The sequence below is a fragment of the Anolis sagrei genome, chromosome 2 (assembly GCF_037176765.1).
Source record: "Anolis sagrei isolate rAnoSag1 chromosome 2, rAnoSag1.mat, whole genome shotgun sequence".
In the NCBI taxonomy this organism is placed as follows: domain Eukaryota; kingdom Metazoa; phylum Chordata; class Lepidosauria; order Squamata; family Dactyloidae; genus Anolis; species Anolis sagrei.
The window spans coordinates 156773432-156800208 of NC_090022.1; the positions used below are offsets into that span (position 1 = coordinate 156773432).

The 26777-nt window shown below is 39.1% G+C and overlaps 2 protein-coding genes across 4 annotated transcripts in view; one reads left to right on the forward strand and one right to left on the reverse strand.

The window, feature by feature from the left end:
- Positions 1–2296, reverse strand: part of RNF170 (ring finger protein 170) — a 30008-nt gene extending 27712 nt beyond the window's left edge. For both annotated transcript variants that reach the window (XM_067463975.1, XM_060763688.2), the window contains exon 1: positions 2141–2296. The gene's annotated coding sequence lies outside the window, so the exon portion shown is untranslated. The remainder of the gene's footprint in view (positions 1–2140) is intronic.
- Positions 2297–2354: 58 nt separating this feature from the next.
- HOOK3 (hook microtubule tethering protein 3) overlaps positions 2355–26777 on the forward strand; it is a 69556-nt gene continuing 45133 nt past the window's right edge. The window contains exons 1-2 of one of the 2 annotated variants that reach the window (XM_060763687.2): positions 2355–2662; positions 17108–17193. In XM_060763687.2, the coding sequence (XP_060619670.2) occupies positions 2606–2662; positions 17108–17193 (143 nt within the window). In that variant the 5' untranslated portion in view covers positions 2355–2605. The remainder of the gene's footprint in view (positions 2663–17107; positions 17194–26777) is intronic. The other variant, XM_060763686.2, reaches the window with a different exon arrangement.

Consider the following 26777-nt stretch of genomic DNA (forward strand, 5'->3'; position numbering starts at 1 on the left):
TATTCTTACTACTACTGCAGGAGTAAACCCTACTTCAATATTTACAATGCACACAGACAATAGATGTTTATTATCTAATCAGATTGTGCTACTAGGTACTCTTTGAGCTTCTTCGAATTCCACAGTATTGTTGGTCACAGCTGAGCTCCAGTTGGAACGTTATTCATTTATATCCTGCTTCATCTCTACACATGGAGACTCAAAGCGGCTCGCATTAAAACTTAAAATATATAAATACACAATAATAAAACAGTAATTATATAATATTATATATAATAATAATAACAAACCTTTATTTATACCCTGCTACGATCTCCCGAAGGACTCAGTGCGGCTTACAAGACGCTGAGCCCAAATATATCAGTAAAAAAAACAACAATACAGACAATAAATAAACTTATAAACAAAGCAATAAACAGTAACAGTAACACCATGACGCATCAAAAACCTATGACGGGCCAATTTTAATAATTAAAATTCTTAAAAATCCTGGGCATGACAAGGTGACATCTAACTAGGATGGGTATTTGGAGAGAGATGGAGCGAGCAGACAATCCTAGATCATTCATAAAGTGCAATAGGGACATGTTGCTTAGGGTTTCCTTATTCTGGGAAAGCACACTGGAACAACCACGTTTTCAAGCTCCTCTTAAAGACTGCCAAAGTTGGGGCATGCCTAATGTACTTGGGGAGCGAGTTCCAGAGTCGAGGGGCCACCACCGAGAAGGCCCTATCCCTCGTCCCCACCAATCGCGCTTGCGATGGAGGTGGGATCGTGAGTAGGGCCTCTCCAGATGAACGAAGAGAACGTGTGGGTTCGTACACAGAGATGCAGTCACGCAGGTAGGCGGGTCCCAGGCATGTAGCCGGGGGGGGGGGGGGGGCTCGGGGGGCATTAGCCCCCCCTGAAATTCTCATGGTGGTTCTCAAAAAGGCCTTACTGGTGCATTATTTAAACTGTTATGTTTATTCATATCATGATCTGATCACCATGCTCAATATATCCCATCTGTATGGGGGTATTGGGGTAATGATACAAAAGGTTTGCTAGGCTAGACCCTCTTTCACTCAGACTCAGCCCCCCCCCCCCCCGAAACCCCCCTTGAAAAAAATTCAGCCCCCCCCCCCCCCCGAAACGAAATCCTAGCTACGGGCCTGGCGGGTCCCAAACCGTTTAGGGCTTTTTTAGGTAAGCACCTGCACCTTGAATTGGGACAAGAAAATGAACGGCAGCCAATGGAGCTCCTTAAACAGGAGGGTTGACCTCTCCCTGTAAGGAGCACCAGTTAACAACCTGGCCGCCACCCACTGGACCAGTTGAAATTTCCGGGCCGTTTTCAAGGGTAGCCCCACGTAGAGTGCATTACAGTAATCCAATCTGGAGGTGACTAAGGCATGGACCACCCTGGCCAGATCTGTAGTCATTATATTTAATGTATTAGTGTTACTAGATTTTTAAATTTTTTTTTGTCGTCTCAGGAGCAACCGCTCCTGTTGTGAGAGAATTGGCCGTCTGCAAGGACGTTGCCCAGGGGACGCCTGGATGATTTGATGTTTTTATCATCCTTGTGGGAGGCTTCTCTCATGTCCCCGCATGAGGAGCTGGAGCTAATAGAGGGAGCTCATCCGCCTCTCCCCGGATTCGAACTTGCGACCTGTCGGTCTTTAGTCCTACCAGTGCAGGGCTTTAACCCACTGCGCCACCGGGGGCTCCTATGGGTTACTAGATTATAAGGTTAGCTGTAAGCCCATCTTTAAATCTCTTTTCATGTCGACCAACGTTCAAAGTTTTTCAGCTGTTAGGAATTGTGGGAGTTGGAGTCCAAAACCCCTGGAGGGGCCAAGTTTGCATAGGCCTGGTCCACACTGTAGACTGAACGCAGCTTGACCCCACTTGAACTGCCAGCCAAGGCCCAATGCTATGGAAGCAAGGGATTGGGCAGTTTAAGAGGACTTGAGCCCTGCCTGCCAAAGAGGACTCATGAGGCCTCCACAGACTGCACAGTCCCAGGATAAGACAGCATTGAGCACAGCTGCATGTAGACGCAGCTGCACTCCCACAGCGAAGGTCCTGAGTGGAAGAAAGGCGAAGGAGCAGGGGGAGCCATTGAAACCAATAGCAGGGGAAGCCGGCCAGTACCTCTTTTCCTGAAGTACCTCCGCCAGTGCCGCAAGCAAGGCCTGCTCCGCTCCTCCCTCCCTTCTGACTGACTGACTGACGGACGGAAGGACGGGGCGAGGCGGGCGCATGCGCGGGGCAGAGTGGTGGACTCGGCTTCTTCTGAGGGGCGATGCGGACGCATGCGCATTCTGCTTCCTTCTCTGACTGACTGAAGGGGCGAAGCGGGCGCATGCGCGTTGCTCTCCGAAGCGCGCGGGCGGATCCCGGTGACGTGTCTGCGCCGCTCTACAGCCGCCCGGCCCGGCTCGGCCGGCCTGGCCTCTGAAGAGGAGGGAAGGAGAAGAAGAAGAAGAAGAAAGGAGCGAGGAAGGAGGCAGCCGGAGAGAGAGAGAGGAGGGCCTCGCCTGGACGCCGCCGCCGCTGCTGCCACTTCTCCCCGTCTCCGAGGCCTCCTTCCTCCTCCTTCTTTCCCTCGACGGCACCATGTTCAACGTGGAGAGCCTGGAGCGGGCCGAGCTCGGGGAGAGCTTGCTCACCTGGGTAAGGGCCGAGGTCTGGTCGTGATTAGGCCCCGACGCTGCTTTTCCTGTCAGGATTATTTGCGGCCTGCCTTTTGCTGCCGCCTCCTTTTGTAGGCCTCCCCCTCTCACCATTAAGTGTCTTATTTGTGCCCCTAAATCCCGTGGAAGTGGCTTGGGGCATCTCCACTCTAGAATTAACCCAGTTTGACACCGCTTGGGACTGCCACGGCTCTGTCCTATGTTTTGATTTATGAAATTTATAAATGTGTTTGTGTGTGTGTGTATGTATACATACATATTTCACCAATAATTATAATCTTTAAAAAAATGATACCACAGTAAATAAATACACAGGTTAAAAACTACTGAGTTTAAAAACATATTACTAACTAGGGCTAACTATAGGAAATATACTGTGCCCCTACTCAATCAGCTTCTGACAATTTTCCGGGCTCAATTCAGGGTTCAGGTATGACCTGTAAAGACCTATACGCTTTGGGAGACTACCTATTTTCAAGACTTCATCTCTTTCTGTGATCTTGGTTCGACTCACTTCTCCGAAACCAGAGCCAATGCGTGGAGTATATGGATCAAGTCTCTGAAAGATCTCCCCTCCTATGTGGGGTACCCCAAGGTGCAATTCTCTCCCCTCTTCTCTTCAACATCTATGTTAGACCCCTTGCTAGTTTGGCTCGGAGGTTCGGCCTAGACTGCTATCAATATGCGGATGACACCCAACTCCTTCTGCGTTTGGTGCCTGGAGCAATGTCAATACCAGATAATTTCACCTTATGTCTGGAGGCTCTGTCAAACTGGCTACGTGCTAGTAGACTGAAGGTGAACCTGGCGAAGACTGAGATTCTCTGGCATGGCCGCTCGATTGGTCTGACCCATTTGCACCTTCGAGGGTGCTGCCCTATCTCCTTCACCTACCATTAAGAGCATGGGTGTCGTTTTGGATTCGCAGCTGACAATGGAAGCTCAGGTCACTGCTGCCAGCAAACAGGCCTTTTTCCATCTACGACAAGCGAGGCAATTGGCATCCTACCTATCTGATGAGGCTCTGGCAACAGTCATCCATGCCACGGTCACGTCTAGGCTGGACTATTGCAACGCCCTGTATGTTGGCCTTCTGATGTCTATGACCCGAAAGCTCCGTATTGTTCAGAATGCGGCAGCCAGGTTATTCACAAGAACACCCATGAAATGCCATATAGCACCAGTGTTGTGGCATTTGCATTGGCTTCCAATTGAGTACCGTGGCTTGTATAAGATGCTAGTTCTGACCTTTAAAATTCTTTACGGCCAGGGTCCATCATACCTTAGGGACCGTCTCTCATTCTCCCATCATCGGAGGTCGCAACAACCATCCCAACGTGACTTATATACCGGGTCTTAGAGAAGTGCACTTGGAAAGGACCAAACGCAGAGCTTTTTCTATTTCTGCCCCTGCCTTGTAGAATTCCTTGCCGCCCTATGTGAGAGCCATTCGTGAGTTAGGGCCTTTTACTTAAGACCTGGCTTTTTACTAGAGCTTTTGATCTTTGTTAATTTTATCAATATCTGTATGTATGTATTTTTATCCTTTACAATTTTAGCTTGTAAATCGCCTAGAGCATCTTGGATGGAGGGCGATTAATAAGTAATTAAATGATGATGATCCTGCATGGTCTTTGAGATTGGCAGGAGAGGCCGTTCTCTTGGTCCCACCACTGTCACAGGCACAGTTGGTGGGGATGAGAGAGAGGGCCTTATTGGTGGTGGCTCCCCAGCTCTGGAATACCCTTGTAAAAGAAATTATGTTACCCCCACCCTTGACTCCTTCCGATCCAGCCTAAAACATGGATTTTCAAGCAGGCCTTTGGCCTTGAGTAGGCTCAAATTGGCCCACAACTTTGGTACATTAGTTGTAACTTGAAGCAGCTAGTTTTAACTACAGATGGTCTGCATTTTAAACTTTGTTTTTATTTTATTTTATGTGTTAATAGTACTTTTTATAACTTTATATGATACTGTTTTATATTCATGTACCGTTTATGTTATATACTACAGTTATAGTGCCTTGTGAGCTGCCCCGAGTCCCTTTTGGGAAATCGTGGCAGGATATAAAGATTATTATTATTACTATTATTATTTATTATATTGCACTATGGAGCAAAACAATTTAAAATCAATAGGTATTGATTGTCAAGGCTAAAAGACCACCATCATAATGAAAATTAATCCACTGGTTTCGGAAGCCAGCTTCCATGTTCAGGTTTTTAATTCTTTACTAAGTTAGTGCCTGTGTGGTTTCTTTAGAGAGATAATTCCAAAGCCAGGGGGCCACTACCGCCAAGGCCCTTTCTTTTCATTCCCACAGTGGGACTGTGAGAAGGGCCTCCCCAGAGGACCTTAAGGCCTGAGTTGGTTCACAGGGGGAGACGCGGTCAAGCAAATTAGGTGGACCTGAGACGTAAAGGGCTTTGTAGGTGATAACCTGCACTTTGAATTGGGCCCAGAAACTCACAAGCAGCCAGTGGAGCTGTTTTAACAAGTGAGTACTGTGCTTCCTATAGTCAGCTCCCTTAGAAATTTAACTGCTACTCTCTGCACTAATTGCAGTTTCTGAACCGTCTTCATAGACAGCCCCATGTAGAGTGCATTGCAGTAATCCATCCGAGATGTAAATAAGGCATGGACCAGATCAGATTTTTCGAGGTACGGTGTAGTTGGTGGACAAGTTTAATTGTGCGAAAGCCCTTCTTGTCACCGCTGACACCTGAGCTTCAAGAATCAGTGCTGAATCCAGGAGGACACCCAAACTGCAGACCTGTGTCGTCAGGTGGAGTGTAACCCCGCCGAGCACAGGTAGCCACCCTACACCCCAATTGGTCCCAGAACTGACCAAGAGGACCTCTGGCTTGTCTGGATTTTCAGTCTGTTAGCCCTCATTACAGCTGCAAGGCACTGCTTTAGGATCTGAATGGCTCCCTTAGCATTAGGTGGAAATGAGTAATAGAGTTAACCTCGCCTTTCCCGATTCAAGGGATTTTGCAAAATTTGACTTTTGTAGAAACAAGGATTGGTGATAAAGCTTCAGTGGAGAAACCTTTTCCACACGATAACTCTTCCAAGAGTGAATTTTCCTTCCTAGAGACAAATTTCTCTCACTTCCTGTTGTGTCACCCCCTGTTCTTAACTAGGAGTCTGACTGTGATTCAACCCAGCTGACAGCCTTCACAACTATACAAATTAAAAATCTACAAAATATAAAAAATTAAATAGAATTAAATATTACAGTTTCAAAAACAACCTAGTTAAAATCTCATTAAAACAAGTAACAAGCAGTTCAAACCCCCATACAGCACTCCCAGGCCCATTCTTAAAAACTTTCCACATGTGCAAATATTCTAAAGAGCCAGCATGGTATAATGGTTTGAGTGTTGGAGATTAGGCTTTGATACCCACTCATAAATAGAAACCCATTCTGGCACTGAGTCACACACTCTTGGCTCCAGAAAATTCCATGATAGACTCGCTTTTAGGTTACCATAAGTCGTAAATGACTGGAAGGAGAACAACAACAAAATATTCTGAAGCCCATACAAATTCAAGATCCAAACTACTTCTGGCCCAAGTATTTTGGAGAAGGGATAGTCTATCTGTATTTGAAAATACAGAAGTTACAACTGGTTTGCTTTTCGAAGAAGTGAGGTTGGCTTTTCTGATGTGTGTAAAAACTGCAACTGTGCTATTTGCATCTATCTTTCTGTCCTTGGGTATCTTTCATGTTAGATGATAGATCACTTTTAAAGTCCTGACCTTGTTATTTCACAATCTTTATCTATGCAGCCTTGCTCCAAATATCTCCAATACCTTTCTTTAAATGTGTTTGGTTTCTCTAAATCTATTCCTCCACTTTTCAAGTGTTTATAAATCATGGAAGTAAATGTTTATGGAATATAATTCGTATTTAAACATATATTTTTTTAATCCATTGTAGACTAGTGTCAAAGGAATCTGTGTTTTAGCCATAGAATGACATTACTACCTCCTGGGAGTTTATTCTTACAATGTATTAATCTGGGGGAGACAAAACACTTTTCTAATTATGGTTTCCAAACATAGTTTGAGATCTTCTTCAAGTCAATTATAAATTGGTAAATGAAAATCTGCCAACATGCTCCTGTTATTGGTGTTCTTTGAACAAAGTTAGTAGGTCTCCTGCATTCAATTTTGAGGATAATCTGTGTGAAGATGGAGATAGATAGATAGATACGCACATTCACAAATATACAGAGTATATTTACTACAAGAGAATTATTTCCAAAGGGTTATTTCTTGGCATGTGTCATACAGAGGGATATATGGAAAATACTCTTATGGATCTGTGCTTCTCTGTATTTTGTAGAGACCCTTGCAAAGAGACAATAAGTCTGAACATACACTGTATTCTATTGTTGTTGTGGCTACTCCAGTATATTGAGCCCAGTGTGTGCACACAAGAAGCAGAGTTCCTGTAGCTGGTTTCTTCTGCTGCTGTTCATGAAGCCTTGTAGAAAAATATACAGGGATATTATATAATCTGAGTGAGGGTAGGCAAAATTATTTTTTTCAACCTACTTCATCTTTGCTCAGACCACTGGTGTATTTTTGGAGGTATTCTTTTTTTGTTGAGAAGTTTGGACTTCAACATTTTTTTTTATCGTATCAGTTGTGATGTGTTTGAGAAAACACAAAGTTTAAAAACTTGGTATTATATAAAATGTCCTTTGACCAATAGCTGGCCACTTGGAGTGCCTCTGGTGTTGCTATAAGAAGGTCCTCCATTGTGCATGTGGCAGGACTCAGGCTGCATTGTAATAGGTGGTCTATGGTTTGTTCTTCTCCACACGCTCATGTCGTGGACTCCACTTTGTGGCCCAATTACTTAAGGTTGGCTCTGCATCACTTTAACAATCTATAGCTCCCTTGAGAGAAAGAAGTTCTGAAGTGCATCTGACCACGTAGACTTGAATCTGTAAAAGCTTATGCTATAAACTTCTTTCTATCTGTTAGTTTCAAAGGTACTGTGAGCACATGTGACTAGTTTTGTTACTGGAACTTCACTTTCTGAGGATAGCCTATAAAACACTGAACTTTAGAGGTACCGTATATTCAGAGGTGTACAGTACAATACTAAAACCCCATTAATAACTAATACACATGAATCTTCTTGCTTTTTCTCTGGACTGTGTCCTTAGCTAAGTGATCCTATATTTTTTCAAGTAGTGTGACACATGAATACCTACTTGGTACCTGGGTGAAGTTTTGTTTTCAAATTGGTTGATTAATTTAAGGTACAGTATTTAAGTGTTTCTTATCCTTTATCTGAAATGCTAGGGACCAGAAGTGTTTTGGATTTTAGATTTTTGGAATTTTGGAATAGCAGTATTTGTGTACGTACACACACGCACGTATGTAATGAGGTACCTTGGAGAAGGGACTCACGTCTAAACAATACATTCATTTCTGTTTTATATACAACTTATATGCATAGATTGAAGGTAATTTTATACACAATATTTTCAATAATTTTTGTGTGTGCCCATCGAAGCATCTGAAAGTAAAGACATCACTATCTCAGCCACTTGCGTGCAAAATGTTGGAATTTGAAGTATTTTGGAATTCAGAATTTCAAATAAGGGATGCTCAAACTGTATTAGAAAAATTGGGGGGAAAGCTGCCTTCTTAAACTTTGAATCTGCAGATGTGGGATGGATGGGAGAGTGAGACTATAGTTGTAATTTATAAATGCCATATTCTACAAGGCAGTATTTTTGAACTTTCATTTTAACAGCTGTATATTGAACAGTTTGGACTCTGATGAATGAAAAAGCAAGATGCATAAGGTACGTCCACTGCTGGACTTGCCTTTCCACATTTTAATGTTTATAACTCTGTGCTCATAATTAGACATCACAATAAAGCTATCAGTTCTGGCTTAATATACCATTATTTACATGAGTGGTGTCTTGGGGCATGTAACCTGATTGAGCCTTCCTTTGCCTGGGCAGGCAAAGAAACCAGGAAGTTACAAATAATCACAGTTTTCCATTTCATTTAATAAAGGGTTAATTGGTAATTGCTTCTTTATAGACCAGGATTCAGTGACTTCCCAGTTTGTTTACCCAGAGTGTAAGAAAGGAGCAGGGTGGGAATGACTGGCCTATGAACACATCATGACTTCTGCAGTCCAGATTGCTATCATGTTGTAATATATAAATACAGCTGTGCATTTGTTGAAGCTGGCTGTTGTCAGTGTGTAGCAAGTGTAATATCTTGGGGTGGCTGCTTTTGCAGCATTCCAGACATGATCACTATGCTCTTTTATCATACAGCCTCTGAAATTGTCTGGAAATTTTCCTTTCAAACTTTTGCTGCCTGCTTGCTTGCTTGTTGTTGCTGCTGTTGTTATGTTTATTTATATCCCACTTTTTTCTCCACAAGGAGACTCAAAGTGGCTTACAGTGAAAGCATTTCAATGCAATTTTAAAATATACAAATATTATAACAGAATTAAATATAATTATTATTAAAAAAACCAGATAAAAACCTTAAAAGTGTATTCAAAACTAAAAACTGTAGCGACCTGTGACTTGATATTAAATACCTTTTTCTTTAGAAGCCTACCGTTACAGTAATCCAGACGGGATGTAACTAAGCCATGTACCACCGTGGCCAGATCCGGCTTCTCAAGGAACTGGTGCAGTTGGCGCACAAGTTTTAATTGTAAAAATGCCCTCCTGGCCATTGCAGATACCTGGGCCTCCAGGTTCAATGCTGAGTGCAGGAGGACCCCCAAACTGCGGACCAGTGTCCTCAGAGACAGTGTAACCCTGTCCAGCACAGACTGGATCCGTATTTCCCGATCTGCCTTCCAACTGACCAGAAGCACCTCTGTCTTGTCTGGATTAAGCTTCAGTTTGTTTGCCCACATCCAGTCCATTACTGATGACAAACACTGCTTTAGTGTCAGGACAGTTTCCTTGGCTTTAGGTGGGAAGGAGTAGGTGGTACCAAAACTCCAGATGACCTCTCCCAGCAGTTTCATGTATATGTTGAACAGCATGGGGAACAAAATGGAACCCTGAGTAATCTCACAGGACAGTGGTCAGGGATTGGAATGACCCTCCAGGAAGGAACAGAGCCACTGTAAGACAGTGCCTCCCAATCCCATCCCAGCGAGTTGGCCCAGAAGGATACCATGGTCAATGGTATCAAAAACTGCCAGGAGGTCTAGGAGTACCAACATGGAAACGGCCCTCTGTCTAGCTCTCTGCGTATATCATCCACCAAGGCAACCAAACCTGTGGTTGACATGTTCTAGATGAGAGGTCCTCAAACTTTTTAAGTCAAGGGCTGGGTCATGATCCCTGAGACTGTTTGGGGTGGGGGGGGGGGGGGGTGGACTATTGTTTAAAACACATGAATAAATTCCTTATTTATAGTTCAAAAAACCACGAAAGCACAATACAATATTTTAAATGAGGAACAATTTTAACCAACATATCCTTACCAGTCTTGCAATGGAAAGCGTGGTCGTGGTTTTAGCTGATGAGATAGTCAAGTTCATTAGGATTGTTGTTGTTATGTGCCTTCAAGTAATTTCAGATTTAGGTTGACCTTGGGGGGCCGTATCTGGCCCAGAGGCCTGAGTTTTGGGACCCCTGTTCTAGATAATACGCTCATGAGTTGTTTATTCTGAAATTGCTGTGTTTGGTTTTCGGCAGACCTAAGCAGTTAGAGTTCTGCTGATCTCAGAAAATATCTTTTCCCTTATGATCACTTCTGGAAGTTAGGATTGTTTGATTTATATTCCGATTTGTACAAATTGAAATCAAAACAATATCCAAGAAAAACAGGATTTTCCCCACTCAAGACCCAATGACTTGAAAGGCAGTTCACCTAACTATTCACATGGTTCCCTTAATGCTGTCGTATAAGAAATTCTATAGATCGTTTAAGAAAAATAGAAATAATGTATTATTGTATTTATATAAATACTCTATAAAATAAAACTGCATGCAGATCATAAAGAGCACACCCAAACACAGTAGGATGCAATTTTAAAGCAAAAATGATAATTAAAAGCATGGCATTTTAATCAGACAGGCCCAGTATTTTTTAAGGCCCGAAGGATTTAAATTGTGCCTGCAAAGATGATACCAAGCAAATGTATTGGAAATACAGCTGGGTCACTTATATGCACATGTCTTGCTACATTTTATAGGCTACTTGGAGTGAGGCCTTCGAGAAAGACCAAGAAACCTCCCTTACTTCTTGGGCACTGTAGCAGTTGATAGGTTTGTGCCACAGACAGTTTGAATCTGTTTTCTTAGTACACATTGAGCATCCTTTATCTGGAATTCCAATACATTCCATAATCATACACATGGGTGCCTGAGATAGTGATACTTTTGCTTTCTGATGTGTTAATATACACCAACTTTGTTTCTTACAGTAAACTATTACATAAAATTACCTTCAAGCTAAAAACAATCTAGCAATAAATCTGCATTTACAAGGTTTGCTTTAATAGACTGATTTTTCTTTTTGTGGGCAACAGATTTGTGTACACAGCACAATAGATTTGTGTGAAAGTGGCATTCAGAAACCTTTTATTGTTGTCAAATTGAGCTAAGGGGACCCCACCTGGGATCAGGGCCCAGAGTTTAAGAAGCTGTGGTTTAGGGTACTGATTAGCTATTCAATGTAAAGTAATTATTTTTGGAAGTTTTAACATGCAAACATTCTTTGCAACAGGATCATTCATGCAGGAACTGAGTGGGGAAAATCTGAGATCTTTTTCCAGGAGTGGAGAAAGGAGTGTGACTCTTTTTATGTGGATGTGTAAGATGGATATGGATCCATGTGTGAATGTGTCCTTTTATACTCTGGACTCTGCAGAGATTTGTTTTTAAAGACGAAAGATTAGAAAGTATACGAGATGAATGAGGCAAACACAGGAGCAGAGAAATAATTTTTTGAAGTAGTGAAGTGAGAAGCACTGAATATCTTTTTCGGAACGCAAGTTTGCTAAAAACCAAAAGGCAAAGAATATAGTCAAGGATAATTGAAAATGGATAAAGTTGCACATTCTTTGATTGTTTTGGATTTTCACATGAGCATTTGTGGTTTGTAATCCACTCCCTCATATGCACTGGAGCTTGACATTCAAGCCTCAGGAGTAAATGTGTAATTAAAGAAGTGCCAGTGTGATGTAATCCTTTTAGCATTGGACTATGACTCTGGAAACTAGGGTTCCCTGCTCAGCAGTGAAATCTACTAGGTCAACATCAACATAAACAATGTCTTTATTACAGCAAACCATAAAGCAATGCAAAAATTACACAGATCTTTCACACATAAAGAAAGATGTGTGCACACTATATTGGGAAACATAAATAGGCTATGTTGGGATTGTACAAAAGAATATAATTAAAACATGGTAAGACATTGTAAAAACACATTAATCGTGTTAAAATTGAGTACAGAACAGATATAATTAAAACCAAACAATTATATGAAGTAATTATAAATTAAAGCCACACAGCCGTATTACCGGTAAGCAAGAATTTGCTATCCCTCTTGCTCCTAGAACTGGAACTCGTACTATGTGGCCCTTTCAGTCTCAGCGGAAGGGAAAGGCAGTCTTCCTCTGCACAAATCTTGCTAAGAAAACACTGTGATAGATTGAACTTAGAGTCATCCTATGTTGAAGACATGCACCTACAAAAAGGTGGTACCAAAGTGAAATGGGATACAGAATTTGTTTATATAATTTGTCTATTTTCTACATTGCGAAAGCAAAAGTTAGCACCTTTGGCATATAGGGTATCCATCTATACTTCTTTGATTTTTACCAACCAGTTTATAGTATTTTTAAATGCAGTAGAGTCTCCCTTATCCAACATAAACAGGCCATCAGGACGTCTGATAAATGAAAATGTTGGATAATATGAAGGCTTCTGGGAGTTGAAGTACATATCTCTATCCTGGCAGACATCAATGGTGAGTGAGTTCTCCTTCTGTTTAGTTTTCCAGACAAAAGGAGGGAACTCGCTCACTACTGATGGAAAAAAGAGCAACAAACAAGGAATTATAATGAAAAGGTAGATAGCACACTTACACGAATCCTCAAGACAACTGCCCACCTTCATTCGTTTCTCTTCCCATATTTCCTACAAACTCACGCGTAGCCACAGCGTCTCCTTCCAACTTGGACTGGACCATTGCTGTGTTTGTAGAGGGGGAAGGAGAGGCTGAACCATTATACTCTGGCTCCTGATTTGGAGTCCGCACAATGGTACTGGCCAAAATGGGAAAGAAAGAAGGAAACTAAAAACATGGCCTTTAAAGGGGAAATGCTGGAGGAAAAGCGGGGTGGGGACATTGGATAAGAGTGTCGGATAACACTGAAGGTTGGATAAGCGAGACTCTACTGTATTTCTTCTATTGTAAAATCCATACTTATTTCAGTACTGCCAAAAAAAAAGGTTTATATGAAAAGCACCTGTGATTTACAATGCATCCTGTTTTAAGGGAAGTTTATATGAGGAAAAGTATATCTTCAATCAAAGAAATTGGGTAATTATCTCATTTGCCCTTGTTTCTTATGCTTCATATATCTGCTTTTCTCATTTGTAATGTAGAAAGATGTATCCCATACATGTTGATGTCTTTGTCCTTACCGGACAATAAAAATAGCATAACTTTCTGGAAGGGTAAATTCATGAGCTTTAAATGTACCTAGTTAATTTACAATTCAATGTATATAAGGATGATGATTGATTACACGAAGTTGTAGGGAGCAGCAGAAACATGGACATTATATTTTCATACCACTTTAACCCTTACCATTAAAGGGCAATCAATATAAAATGTTTATTGTTAAGCCTCAGTGTGTCTTTGGGGAAGTAACATTCTGCAGTTCCAAGAATAGAATAATAATAACTTTTTAATCTTAATCTATATCTTGTTGATGAGGTTAATATTAGGTTTTTTAAAATCTTAGAGGTTGTCAGATGAATGATCACCCCATCCCTAAAACTGTCATCTATTTTGGGCCCCAGTTTGATAGTTTGCAGGTCATATTTGACACTTTGAAAGGGAACAAGAAGACACTAGCTTAGCAAGGTAATTCTGCTTCTCAATGCTTACCGTGGCTAAAGTCATTACTAAAGATAGATCCATGGGGTATAGTTACAAAAGCATGGATGATATTTAGCAATGGGGAGTGTTGAAGTGGAAAGTTCTGAAGATTACATATATTGTCTGTCCTGCAATGAGCCTAAAGAACTGAACAAATTTCATCTTTCAGTTACCTTATATGTTTGTAAATGGTCAATGAGTTTGATTGGTTAGTTGATCCTACATATCACTACTATATTCATTAATCTGACAGGTTTTGATATGACTGTAATGATTCCCATAACTGACTCATCAGTGTAACTAAAATCTCTATAGAGAGCTCCTCATTACTGCTATTTGTATAGAACCAAAGCATTTAGAAAAGTCATAAATCTGTAGGACATTTTTTCTCTATGATAAATCCTTGCAGAACTAATTTTATAGCTTTTTAAAAACCAGTCGATTCTAAGTGGTAAAAGTCATTAGGGAAATAGTTTATTGATTTGTGGAACAGAATGTGTTTAGTAATTAACAGCCACAAATGAGAAAAGCTTTTATTAACAATAATACAATACAATGCACAATAATTCCTGGCATATCTGAACAATAGTATTGTTTCTGAACTGAAGCATAATGTTTGGAGAAAGTTTCTCTATCTTATTTTGCAAAATTAACATTTTTTTTAAAAAAAGGTTATATATGTTTCAGTTAAAGTAGTTCAACTATATTTAAAGATCAAGTACTACATGGGCTGCAATTAGAACTTACATTTGCAAAAGCTTTGCAGACATCTAATGAATGGTTTGGTGAACACTTAATCAATATTAGCATACATATTTCCTAAGCAGAAAGAAAGAAAAGGTGTTCTGCTGTACTTATGGTACTCTTTTGGAAGCTGTGATATTTTAGAAAAACGATGTATAATATTTCTTGGTAACAGACATGTTCTGTTGTAGCTCTTTAATTCCTGAGAATACTTTAGGCTTAACCAGGGCAAAAGAAATTCTTGTTTGGGTTGCTGTGAGTATTCCAGGTTGTATGGCCATGTTCCAGAAGCATTCTCTCCTAACATTTCACCCACATCTGTGGCAGGCATCTTCAGAGGTTGTGAGGTCTGTTGGAAACTAGACAAATGAGGTTTATATATAATATATGGCTGTATATATATGGCTGTGGAAAACTCACAGAAACCCAGTGATTCTGGCCATGAAAGCTTCGACAACACAATTTATTATTTCATTGCCATGTCTTTTTTGGAAATTGTTAGGGATCCAAAAAAGAGAAATGGCATGAATATAGTAGAGCTTTCTTTTGAATTTGTATTTACCCCACCACATAGTCAGTGTGCTCCTGTTAAAAAGTAAAAAAACAAAACAAAACTTGAAAGTTGTCTTTTACAATAATTTTCTGGTTAAAGAGAAGAGAAACTCCCTTAACAACAAGCCGGGATCTCATTTATCAGAACTCCTAGACTGATAAATCCTTTTTCTGTGACATAATTATTCTTTTGTTTGTGTGCTTTCCTCTCATTTGCAACTTAATCTAGCATTTCTGGGGCTTAATCAGTTTATATTTTTATGGTATCCACATTGAAAAATAGTGGTTTAAGCAATCCTTGCAAGCCATGATATTGAACCATGGCTTAATATCCTGTTCTTATGAATAACTAAAATCATACCTTCTGATTCAGATTTCACAAGAAACTATGGTTTAACCAGCAAGTACTCAAACATCACAAGGAAAGGGAATAATCCTGTGAATGTGCTAATAAATTGTGCATTATTGTATTAAATTTGCAGTGTCTGAATAGACCCAATAAGTCCTGGATGAGGGGATTGGTATTGTAATTATTATTGTAAAATATAATACGTATCCTGAGGAACTTCCTTCCAGGCCAGCCAGTAGGAAATAACAGAAATAACTTAACATTCAAAATTGTTGAGATGAGTTACATCGTAAACAGCAAAACAGTTTTTATGCGCTTGATTCTACTTCATCTGATATTGTCTGACAGATAAAATAGCAACACACTTTCCTTGACAGGAACATCTGTATTGTTAAAAATGTAAATTATTTTATCATTGTCAAAAGTGACAAACTGACAGGAAACTTCCAGTCATATGTTTTTGTCCAAGGTGAGGAATAATTAATTAGCAGGGTGGGGTTGGCTTATTGAAACATCCAAAGATTCTTCTGTTTTTATTACTTACGCAAGAACACGAGTTAAGCTGCTCATAAAACATGACCAAGTGCTTTAACTCGTTTGTAAACATTTTGAGAACTGGTTAGGGTGGATTGTATGTCTACAGACTTGCCCTGCAAATAATTTTTTCCATATGAAACAATGTAGCACCTGGATGAACTTCGACAGGCCTAGATTGTATTCCTGTTCTTTTTTTCAGGATGTTAGCTTCCTATTTCAAAGGAAGAATTGCATAAATACTTTACTCATAAGGGAGAAAATCTCAAGTATGGGAACCATTACCTTCTATTGCTTAAAAAACAACAACAAACCGTTGAGGATGCATATAGTTGAACTGTATTCAAAAATGGCTTTCATTTTCTGAAAAGAGAAGCAATTTTTGTTTAGTTTTTGTTCAGAAAGCCTACTTGGTAACAGAATAACATGGACCAATGTGCTTCCAGTTTTATGAATTGTCAAATTATGTTTCATGTGAGTGAAGGAAGCAAGGAACCTTAGATTCTGCAGACACTTTCCATTAAATGGCAGTGAAGTGAGAATAGGTATAACAACTAGATTTTTTTTTTTTTTAAAAAATAAGCTACTGCCAAAGAGCACAAAATATAGTAAACCTCACTCAACAGGGGGAGATTGGCAAAGGGCTTGCCTATTAAGTGCTTCCATTTCTGTAAACATCTCATCCTCGACCTCTGAAGATTTTCTCCAAGATATTGAACATATTTTTTTTAAATCACAGGGTTTATTACTATGAAAGCATTGTAATAAAGACAGAGCTGCATGTTTAGTATTGTACAGTTTTTAAAAGTGTGATTAAAAGTAGAAACGTCAGGCAGATCCCGTTTTTAGGGTCCAAAGATGATATACATCAGTGTCAGTACTAAGAACAGGGCCTTCTTGGTTTACAGCAACTACACTTAGCTGCTTTCTATGTATAATTTTGGTACTAATTGTGACATGGCATCTTTTCTTTGAGGCTAAAGTGTTTACTTTTGTCATTTCTCTCTACTACATTTTATAGTTGGGCAATATCTTATGAATATTGAAATCTCAAAATGACCTAGCATGATGTAGTGAATGTCACCTGACTAAATTTGTGTTCTTCCTCAGATCCAAACATTTAACATCGAAGCACCATGCCAGACTGTAGAAGATTTAACCAGCGGAGTTGTGATGGCTCAAGTCCTTCAGAAGATGTAAGAGAACATTTTGTACATTGTTGAAAATAATTTGTCTTATTCAGATTTAATAGATAACTCCAAGAATCCAAAACGCATGAGTAAATGCTATTCTATTTTATCTTACTTATGCTTGGTACTCACTAGTACATTTCATTTCATGATAAAATGAAAATATGTTGTGTAAATGTTCTTATTATAATTTCAAATGTGTATTTGATTATAGAAATCCACTATCAATATCAGTGTTTCTTCACAGTGGAGACATACAATTTGGAAGGGCATTTATGTTAACACTCAATTTTGGTCAGAGGGCAAGAGTAAAATTTTAGTATTCATTGAAGTCCTTTGGATACATCACTTTAATATTAATCTGAATAACTGTGCCTAGAGGTATTTTTTTAACAAACTTGATAGGGTAAAATTAATGCACAATGTTCCTTCTAGTGTAAGACACACAAATAAAGAAAAAGCTAGATGAAAATATGAAATCATCTAAAAATTGACACAAGAAAAAGCAGTGGAAGGAAGGAATGGGCCTCTTATCCCCTTGAGTCTAGTCAGGCAAATCATCCATAATAAAGATATGTTTGCATGTTCAGTAAATTATGCTGTCGTGGAGGAACCGCAAGATTGGTATGACTTGAGTGTCTGTTTAATTGCATCTCCCTACAGCTATTCTTCCTGAATCATGTTGGTAATGACTTCCTTTATTGAAAGCAGTGTTAGACTCTCAGTGTCATGGCTCTGTCAAGGCAGTGTTGGAGAAAATGTTGTTGCTTGCGTAATGTGCATTCTTTTATAAACAGAGAGGCTCTGTTTCCTGCAGTGTTACGTCTAGCTGTTCTGAGGACATTCAGTTACTTGAAGATGGCTAAATAGCATATTCTCTAGGTTTTGTAGTGAGATTATACATTTTGATGTTGAAGATGCACATTTTGAACAATCTAACTAATGGAAATATTCATAAAGTCGTCTGCAGTAATGTCCTGTTCTTCTCATTCTGACCACTTTCTAATTCTAAGCAACTTTGCATGGAAAGAATCTAAAATCATAAGAGAGAGTGAAACCGAAAAGACTTTGTTATGATTCTGCAACGTAATATCGGTAAAGGAGCTCTTGTCATCTCAAACTACATTGAGAGATCACTCTGAATTCTTTTGCTTTCAAGAATGACTGGTGCCTTTGTGACTTAATAATCTGTCTTCCACTGACACCATTTTGCTAAATATGCAGCTGGCATACCTAAGTGAAGGGACAGAGAAGTCATAGATAGAGGCCGACTTGTTTACCCTTTGCTTCTCCCTGAATTTCTTGGTCTCATGAATGAGGTACATTTGAATAGGACTGGAAAAAGGTAGCATAGAAAGTTCATAAATAAATAAATAAATAAATAAATGATGCAGTTGCAGTTAGGTTGTAGCTAAAGTAGGAAAAGAGTAAAAGGCAGCAAGGGCCAATGCAAAATAAAATGGAACAAACCTGGTTATGAAGGGAAGGTTCAGTTACCATAGATGCATCCATTCTGCATCAGTACAATGTTAGGCTCATACTTTCATTCATAAACCCACCATTTTGTAGACATATTGCATGAAAGCAATTTACATTTGTTCAAGAATGCAAAAATTACTGACACGAACCAGGAATGTGCTTTCTTCACAATATTCCACAAATAGAAATGAAGCTAGCTCATTCATTCTTTTAACTAACCAAACCAGTTTTTGGAGAAGTTTTTTTCTCTCTCTTGGTGTTCCTGACATCCCATCTGTGATCTCAACTATCCTGTTATTCACAGAACTGGGTTATACTTCACTAACTGTAACTTAGATTATGAATAGCTTTGTCCTGGTATTATATTAAGGCTTCAAAAATACATCATGACTTCAAGTTCTTATCAATTAGTGTGTGGTATATGAAATCAGAAGAAGTTCTTGGTTAATGAAAATCAAGTTAAGAACGCCAAGGATAAAATTGATCAAACTCACAGTAACTTGAATATTGGTGCTCCAGTAGTAATATCAGCCTTAAAGCATTCGGGTTAATTATTAAATCCTGGAAGTTTACTGCATGAGACAGATGAAAAAAAATCTTATCTTATCTATAAAAATCTTATCTATGGCTGAAGATCAGTATGCTCTCATAGCAGAGGTGACTGTATGTGACAGTTCTAACCTCCATGTTATAACTTTATGTAAACATGGCTACCAAATATACATTTGTATTTATTTTCTGAGGTGTAAGGATGTAGCAGGCTATATTCTAAACCAGTGGTTCCCAACCTTTTTTTGACCAGAGACCACTTGACCAGGGACCACTCTCCAACATTAGTACCAAAAGGTTACGAATCAGTTTTTGATTTGGTTTGGTTATTTGGCATGCTAATTCAGAAAATTGCATTGGGTAAGCTACATCAGCTCTAGTTTCAGATACAGAATGTATGCCATCCAGTAGTCACCATCTGCTCTCCTACAGAAAACCATATTTAACAAGCCATGGCTTGTTTTGTGAGACCAGTCGCTCTTGTTGCAACAGTGTAATAACGGTGAGGCCGCAGACCATATTTTAGTTCTTGCGGATCACTGGTGTTCCATGGACCCCAAGTTGGAAACCACTGTTCTAAACACAGGAGAAATGAAAGATTGGAGAAGTGAGTGGGGGAAGGAGGAAGTGCCAACTAAATGCTGTTGATTTATTTTAACTTTTGATTTTTCTATTAAGAATGGTTACTATATGATGTATAGAACATATTTTTATACAAGCCTTCAGAATGAACATAATAAAACCAACAGGAAAAGTAGAAACACCATAGCATGCAAAGCAAAAGTGAAACCACAAGATAAGGCAGATGAAAAAAAAAAATCAAAATCTTAAAAAGCCATAAAGATTGAATAAGTATTCACTGGGTACCCAAGCAAACAAGTGAGCTTTTCTGGGGAAGGTGTTTTATAGAATAGTTGCCACTGCAGAAAAGCCCTTATGCTCATAGCCATTTGCTACCACTAAATTTAAAGGGGTACATGGGAGACGTCTGAGATGAAGTTGGCACAGATAGGTACTTTCTGGAGTATGCATTCCTTTGGTTAACCCAATAGGAAGCCATTTAAGACTGAAATTATCCATTTGAATTGGACCTGGAAACAGGCTGACAACTATTTCAGATAGTTGTCAGATAATACAATCATCGTATAGCCTAGGTTCTTTCTTAGAAATATGGAGTATTTATGAACCTGTGGGACCTAATAGTTATATAGATATTAAAATTAATAAATGATAATTACATACGTTGTGTTTCGGAGAAGCCTCTAGCATGGATTTATTATGTTACTTTGAAAGTAGCAACTTGTGCAATTTGAGAGTAAGCGCAGCACTTTCTCTTTTTGATAATAAGAGTATACAGAATTTACTTTTGAGGTGAACCTGGTGTCCAACAAATGTCTAAACTCAGAATTTTCCAGAAATTTCGTTTCTTCATAACTAAAATGTGTCATTTTCAATGCTGCATATGTGGAAGTTCAAAGATCACTGTTTGCTACTGTATAAAAAGGATGCATACATACACAGTAGGATATTGGCAGAGGTACTGCATCATTGAAATGCGATAGGAGGTTGTAGTTATCAATCCTGTTTGTATGACGTACAGGGGTCAAGAGTATTTTTGCTAAGCAGTTATGCTTCAGGTTGAATAATTGTACATAAGATAGGCAGTAACAAAATAATGGATAAATACTCTATTTGTGCATAATGTTTAAATTGATTTTCCTGTTTATTTTTCTTTCCTGGGACTGGCAAATGTGGAGATGAAACAGAATTGTCATGTCTTTTCAGCTTCTCTCAAATCCTAAGTTCTTGTCACTTCCCTGCCATATGCAAAGCTGCTTCCATGAATCAATATTTTCTTGCTGCTTGGCAGTCCATTCTCCATCCCTCACCCCAAGAATATATTCCTTCCAAATGCGTCCAGAAATCAAGCTTCTATGTTGCTTCATTTCAATTGCTGGTAGATTTAAGTTACTTTGTGAATTGATTAACTGAATGGATGGAAGAAACACCCACCCATTCCCCATTTTTCAGACATACTTGTAGACATTTCCCACACACACACTCACACACAGTCTTTCCATACCAGAGTTGTTGTTGTGTAACTTCAAGTAATTTCTGACTTATGGCAAACAAATGATGCAGTTTTCTTGCCAATATTTACTCAGAAGGGGCTTGTCCTTGCTTCCCTCTAAGGCTGAGAGAATGGAACTATGCTAAGATTACCCAATATATTTCCATGGCTGAGCAGAGATTTTAACCCTGGCTTTCCAAATTCTTCATCTAACAGACCACTATTACTACTATAGACTATCACTTGAGGTTGAGTATGATTGTTTTCCAAGGGTAGAGTCTTGATTGTGGGTCTGTTCTGGATCCGCATAGGCTTTCACAATGAGAACATAGATTTCCAGATGGAAGGTGGTCCTGACAAGAGTTTTCTGATGCACCTTCCTCTTGGCATGTTTCTTTTGCCCACTCTTCATGCCTCCTCATACCCATAGCACTGTTGGTAACAGCTAATCTCCAATTAGAGCGCCAGGGCTTCCCAGTTCTCAGTGTTTATTCCACATTTTCAAGGTTTTTTTTAAGCTCATCTCTAGATCTCTTTTGCTGTGCACTGACATTCCGTTCTTCGTTTTTGAGCTGGGAATAAAGTAACTGCTTCAGGAGATAGTGATAGGGCATTCACAGTGTGACCAGTCTACTCCATGTTGACTTTCTCTACACCAGAGAGACACCCCAAAGGCCCTGTTCACCAGACAAACCCCCCTCATTTTTTTATCACTGGGGGCAAAATAAAAGGTTAGAATTCTCAAGAAACATCATTTGACTTGGTTTTTAAGATATCTGTTTAGTGGAAGAAAAGAAAATTTTTGATTTATTTGACAGGAAAAAGGCCATCTCATTGTTATTTTTCATTTTCTTTTATCTTGGTCTTGAGAACAAATGCTTGCCTGTCAGGGAACTGAGGGCAATGTTCAGTTTTTAAAAGGACGTCTGCAGGGGAATTGTGCTTGTGTGGAACAAGAAATTCTATGCTATTTGTGCCTCTCCTTGTCTCTGTTTGAGAGACAGCCTATAACTTGCTGTGTGGAAAGGAAAAAAAATCTGCTTGTTTTCGGAGGCACTCTTATTATATTCTTGCTATTTCTCATTTATTTTTATTATCCATGAACAAATGTGAATGTTTTTCCTACAAGACTTGTGTGTGCTATTGGTATGTGTGTCATCTAAAACACTGTTATTACAGTGAAAGGAATGAAAATAAAACTCAGAAAGTATCTTCAAATGGTTTAGGCTTGAGACATTTTGGGTTCTTAGATCCCCAAAAGTTGTAGAATTCAAGGCCTAGATCCAGTTGCTAGTCCAAAATAGATAAATCCACATAATCAATGGAATCTTAGTAAGTTAGCATTTACATAAGTTACATTTACTCACTTAGTAAGTCTATTATAAGAAAACTAATTACTGGATTTAGGCCCAAGACTTTCACTGCACATGTGTTCAAATGCATATTTACCTGTGACAGTTTTTGTGTGATTCTATTTTGAAGTGTATTAAGCATTTTATAATCGTCCTTCATTCCTTCCATCCAACTGATTTTGCAGGGATATATGTAGCTGGCCTTCTGCTATTTTCTAATTGTATAAACTCTTTCTTTAAAATGTGTTGCATGTAAGTGTTCTAATTTGCATCTTGGGGATATACTCTTCCTTGTCTACTTTAATGAAGCATTCTGTGTTTTTACAAAACTGTCTGATCATAACACTGCAAGCTCTGTTGCAAGTTGCTCCTGACACGAAAAACAACCCTGAAAACAAGTTTTCCAGCTCACTTAAAAATATCTGTAAATGCCACTTTGTCTCAGAATGATATGTAGAAAAGGGACAGTGTTGCTGAGGTTAAGCATTTTGTAATGTTAGTTATTAGTATTATTCATTATTTGATTTCCAGTTTTTATGAATGGTCCCAATATAAAACAAATGGTAACTTTTATAAAATTGTACAGCTGATGGGATTCAAGTCCCATCAGTTCAAGACCTGGTCAGGCTACAACTCTCATCAGCTCCAGATTTGGTCTGGCTTCAACTCCCATTAATCCTAGATCTGGTTGGGCTCCATCTCTGGATGAAGCTGAATTCCAGCTTGCATCATTCTCTATCATCCCCTGAGACCTAGTTAGGGTGCAACTCCCATCAGCCCTAGGTCTGTTCAGCTGCAACTTCTATCAGTCCCACATCTGGCCAGGCTTCAACTCTCATCAGCAACAGATCTGGTTTGGCTATAATTTGTGGCTTTCCCCATAACGGAACAGACGGATTAGCCTTTTTGATGGGCTTCAATTCTCATCATCCCCAGCTTGCCTAGCAAAGGGGGACAGATATTTGACCATGGGTGAGAATGATTCTGCTCTCCAGATATGGCTGGACAACTCTCATAATCTTCTCAAACAATTGCTCCAACTTTAAAATGAATGAAAAGGAATAAAATTACATAACATATTTTAATTAGAAAAGACATCGATATAAAAGTCCCCACCCTGTCAGGATTTTTTTAAGGTGGATCATGAGGGATACGTGCATCAAGTTTGGCTCAGTAACATAATTGCTAACTTTCAATAGTAGAAATTGGCATAAGAAAAGTGTACACAAAATAGATACTTTAAATTTGCTTATCTTCACAGTGTTTTAAATCCTGCAAACAAAAAAAGTTTCTTATATACAAATTTAAAAAGTATTCCTGTCTGTATCCAAATAACTCTTCCTTCTGCCTATTCAACTCAAACAAGTATCACAGAGAGGACCTAGCCAAGAGGCAAGCAGACAAAGGAGGGAATGGGCAGCTCCAACTATCTTATGTCTCTAGAGCACAGCAGCATAATTTACACTGATGTTTCAAAAGTCAAGTAGTTTGGGGAAAACTGTTATAGGAATAGAAAGGCATGACAGCAGGAAGGTAGGTGTTAGAACAATAATTCGTGATCTGTTTGTCTGGATGTATTAGCATGCCAATCGAAATAAAATGAAAAAAAAATCAAAGGTTTATTTGAGCTCACAGCACTCAACTGCAGAAAAGACTGCTTGGTATCTTTCTGCATGAGTCAGTGTCCTGGTCTTGCCTCATGCTGACACACTAATCAATGGCTTATGCAAGAAACAAAGGAGGGATGAAATCTTCCGTGGGTGAGTTGTTCTTAGGGTTGTACAGTATGGCTGAAGTGTGCTTTTGATTATAATTTGAGAGAAAAGGCTATCCCTGGTTCTAAAAGTTTGCAAAGCACTGTTAGACCTTCATAAAGGGAATAAAGATGACACTCAGTCTTCTCCCAAAAGGAGATTGAAGTTCAACCTGACCAGTATGAAGCCAAAGAAGTAATATGGCAAATGCAACCCAAAATAGGTAAGGAAATAGTCCAGGAATACCTGGCTGCTCCAAATGAATTCAAGTCTCCAGGGCTAGGTGAACTACATCCAAGAGTATTGAAGGAACTAGCAGAAGTCGTTTCAGAACTATTGGCAATAATCTTTGAGAATTCTTGGAGAACAGGAAAAGTCCCTGCAGACTGGAGGAGGGCAAATGTTGTCGCTATCTTCAAGAAGGGAAAAAAGAAGACCCAAACATCCTGATATCAGTACGCGAGGGATTCTGGAGCAGATCATTAAGGAAGAAGGCTGCAATCACTTAAAAAGGAATGCTGTGATTAATAAAGGTCAACATGGATTTCTCAAAAACAAATCATGCCAAACTAATCTTATATCTTTTTTACAAGCTTGGTAGATGCAGGGAATGCTGTGGATATAACATATCTTGATTTCAGTAAAGCCTTCGACAAAGTTCCCCATGACCTTCTTGCAAGCAAGCTACTCTAATGTGGGCTAGGCAATGCTATTAAGTGGTTCTGTAATTGGTTAAACAACTGAAAACAATAGGTGATCATCAATAGTTGCATTTCATCCTGGAAAAAAGTGACTAGTGGAGTGGTGCAAGGTTCAGTCCTGGGCCCAATACTGTTCAATATCTTTTATAAATGATTTGGTTGAAGGTTTAGAGAGCATGCTTATCAAGTTCCCAAATTAGGAAGGATAGCTAATACTCCAAAGGACAGGATCAGAATTCAAAATTACCTTAACAGATTGGAGAGCTGGGCCAAAACTCACAAAATGAATTTCAACAAGGACATATGTAAGATCCTACACCGTGACAGATATAATGAAATGCAAAGATACAGAATGGCGTCTCAACAACTGTCCATGTGAAAGAGGTCTTAGAGTCTTTGTGGACAAGAAGTTGAACATGAACCAAAAACAGTGTGAGGTAGCAGCTAAAAAAAATCAATGGATTTTTGGCTGCATCAAAAGAAGTATGCGGTCTAGATTAAGGGAAGTCATGGTGCCCCTCTAATTTGCTTTGGTTAGACCTCACTTGGAATACTCTGTCCAATTCTGGGCACCACCGTTCAAAAGAAATATTGACAAGCTGGAAGGCGCCCATAGGAAGGCAACTAAAATGATCAAAGGTTTGGAGACCATGAATCCCTATGATGAGCATCTTGAAAGAACTGGGCATGTTTAGCCTTCAGAAGAGAAAGTTGAGAGAAGACATTATAGCCCTGTATAAATATGTGAAATAATGCATAAGGAAGAGGAAGCAGGCTTGTTTTATGCTGCCCTGGAAACTAGGACTCGGGGCAATGCATTCAAATTACAGGAGAGGAGATTCCACCTGAACATTAGGAAGAACCTCCTGAATGTAAGAGCTGTTCAGCAATGGAACTCTGCCTCAGAGTGTGGTAGAAGCTCCTTCCTTGGAAGCTTTTAAACAGGGTCTGGTACTTTGATTGTATTTTTCTTGTATGGCAGGAGGTTGGACTAGATGGCCCACGGGGTCTCTTCCAAAATAATAATTCTATGATTCTAACATGTGGGCAGGTACATTATTTCTGGTCTAAATAATTTTTCTAAATCCTGTTATTAGTCCCAGCTAGAATAGAATGATTGAGTCATTTGGAATTTGAATCATGCAAGTTCTGTTTATTCAGTGAATTTACTGGAAGTAGGGTTTAGGTCTATGAATTTAGACTGAATTGTTTACATTTTTGCATAAAGACAACAGAAATTAGACTTGATCTTATACAGAGGTATTACATTTGATCTTATACAATGGTACAGGCAGGCACTAGCAACAAACATACATTCTTTGAATAGCTTAGGAGGAAAGATTATATGAGTTCTACTTAAATGCTCTGGGGAAAATATTTGGAAATATTTGCATTATAAGCAGAAGTATCTAAATCAATAAAATAAAATTAGATAATCAGGAGAATGGATATTGAAAATGTAGCAACCACACATTTGCACAGCACTAAATGTTCCTTTGAGGGCCTCTACAAAAGCAACTTTCAAATTTTGCTGCCATTTTTATTTTTATTTTTATTACAGTACTTGGAAATAAAATATACAGTATAGCTGTTCACAAGATTGGGTTATCCCAGATTAATTGTTACTACTTTTCATTCATTCATCCAGCTAAAACTAAGACTCAGAATTTGATTCTGAAGTGCT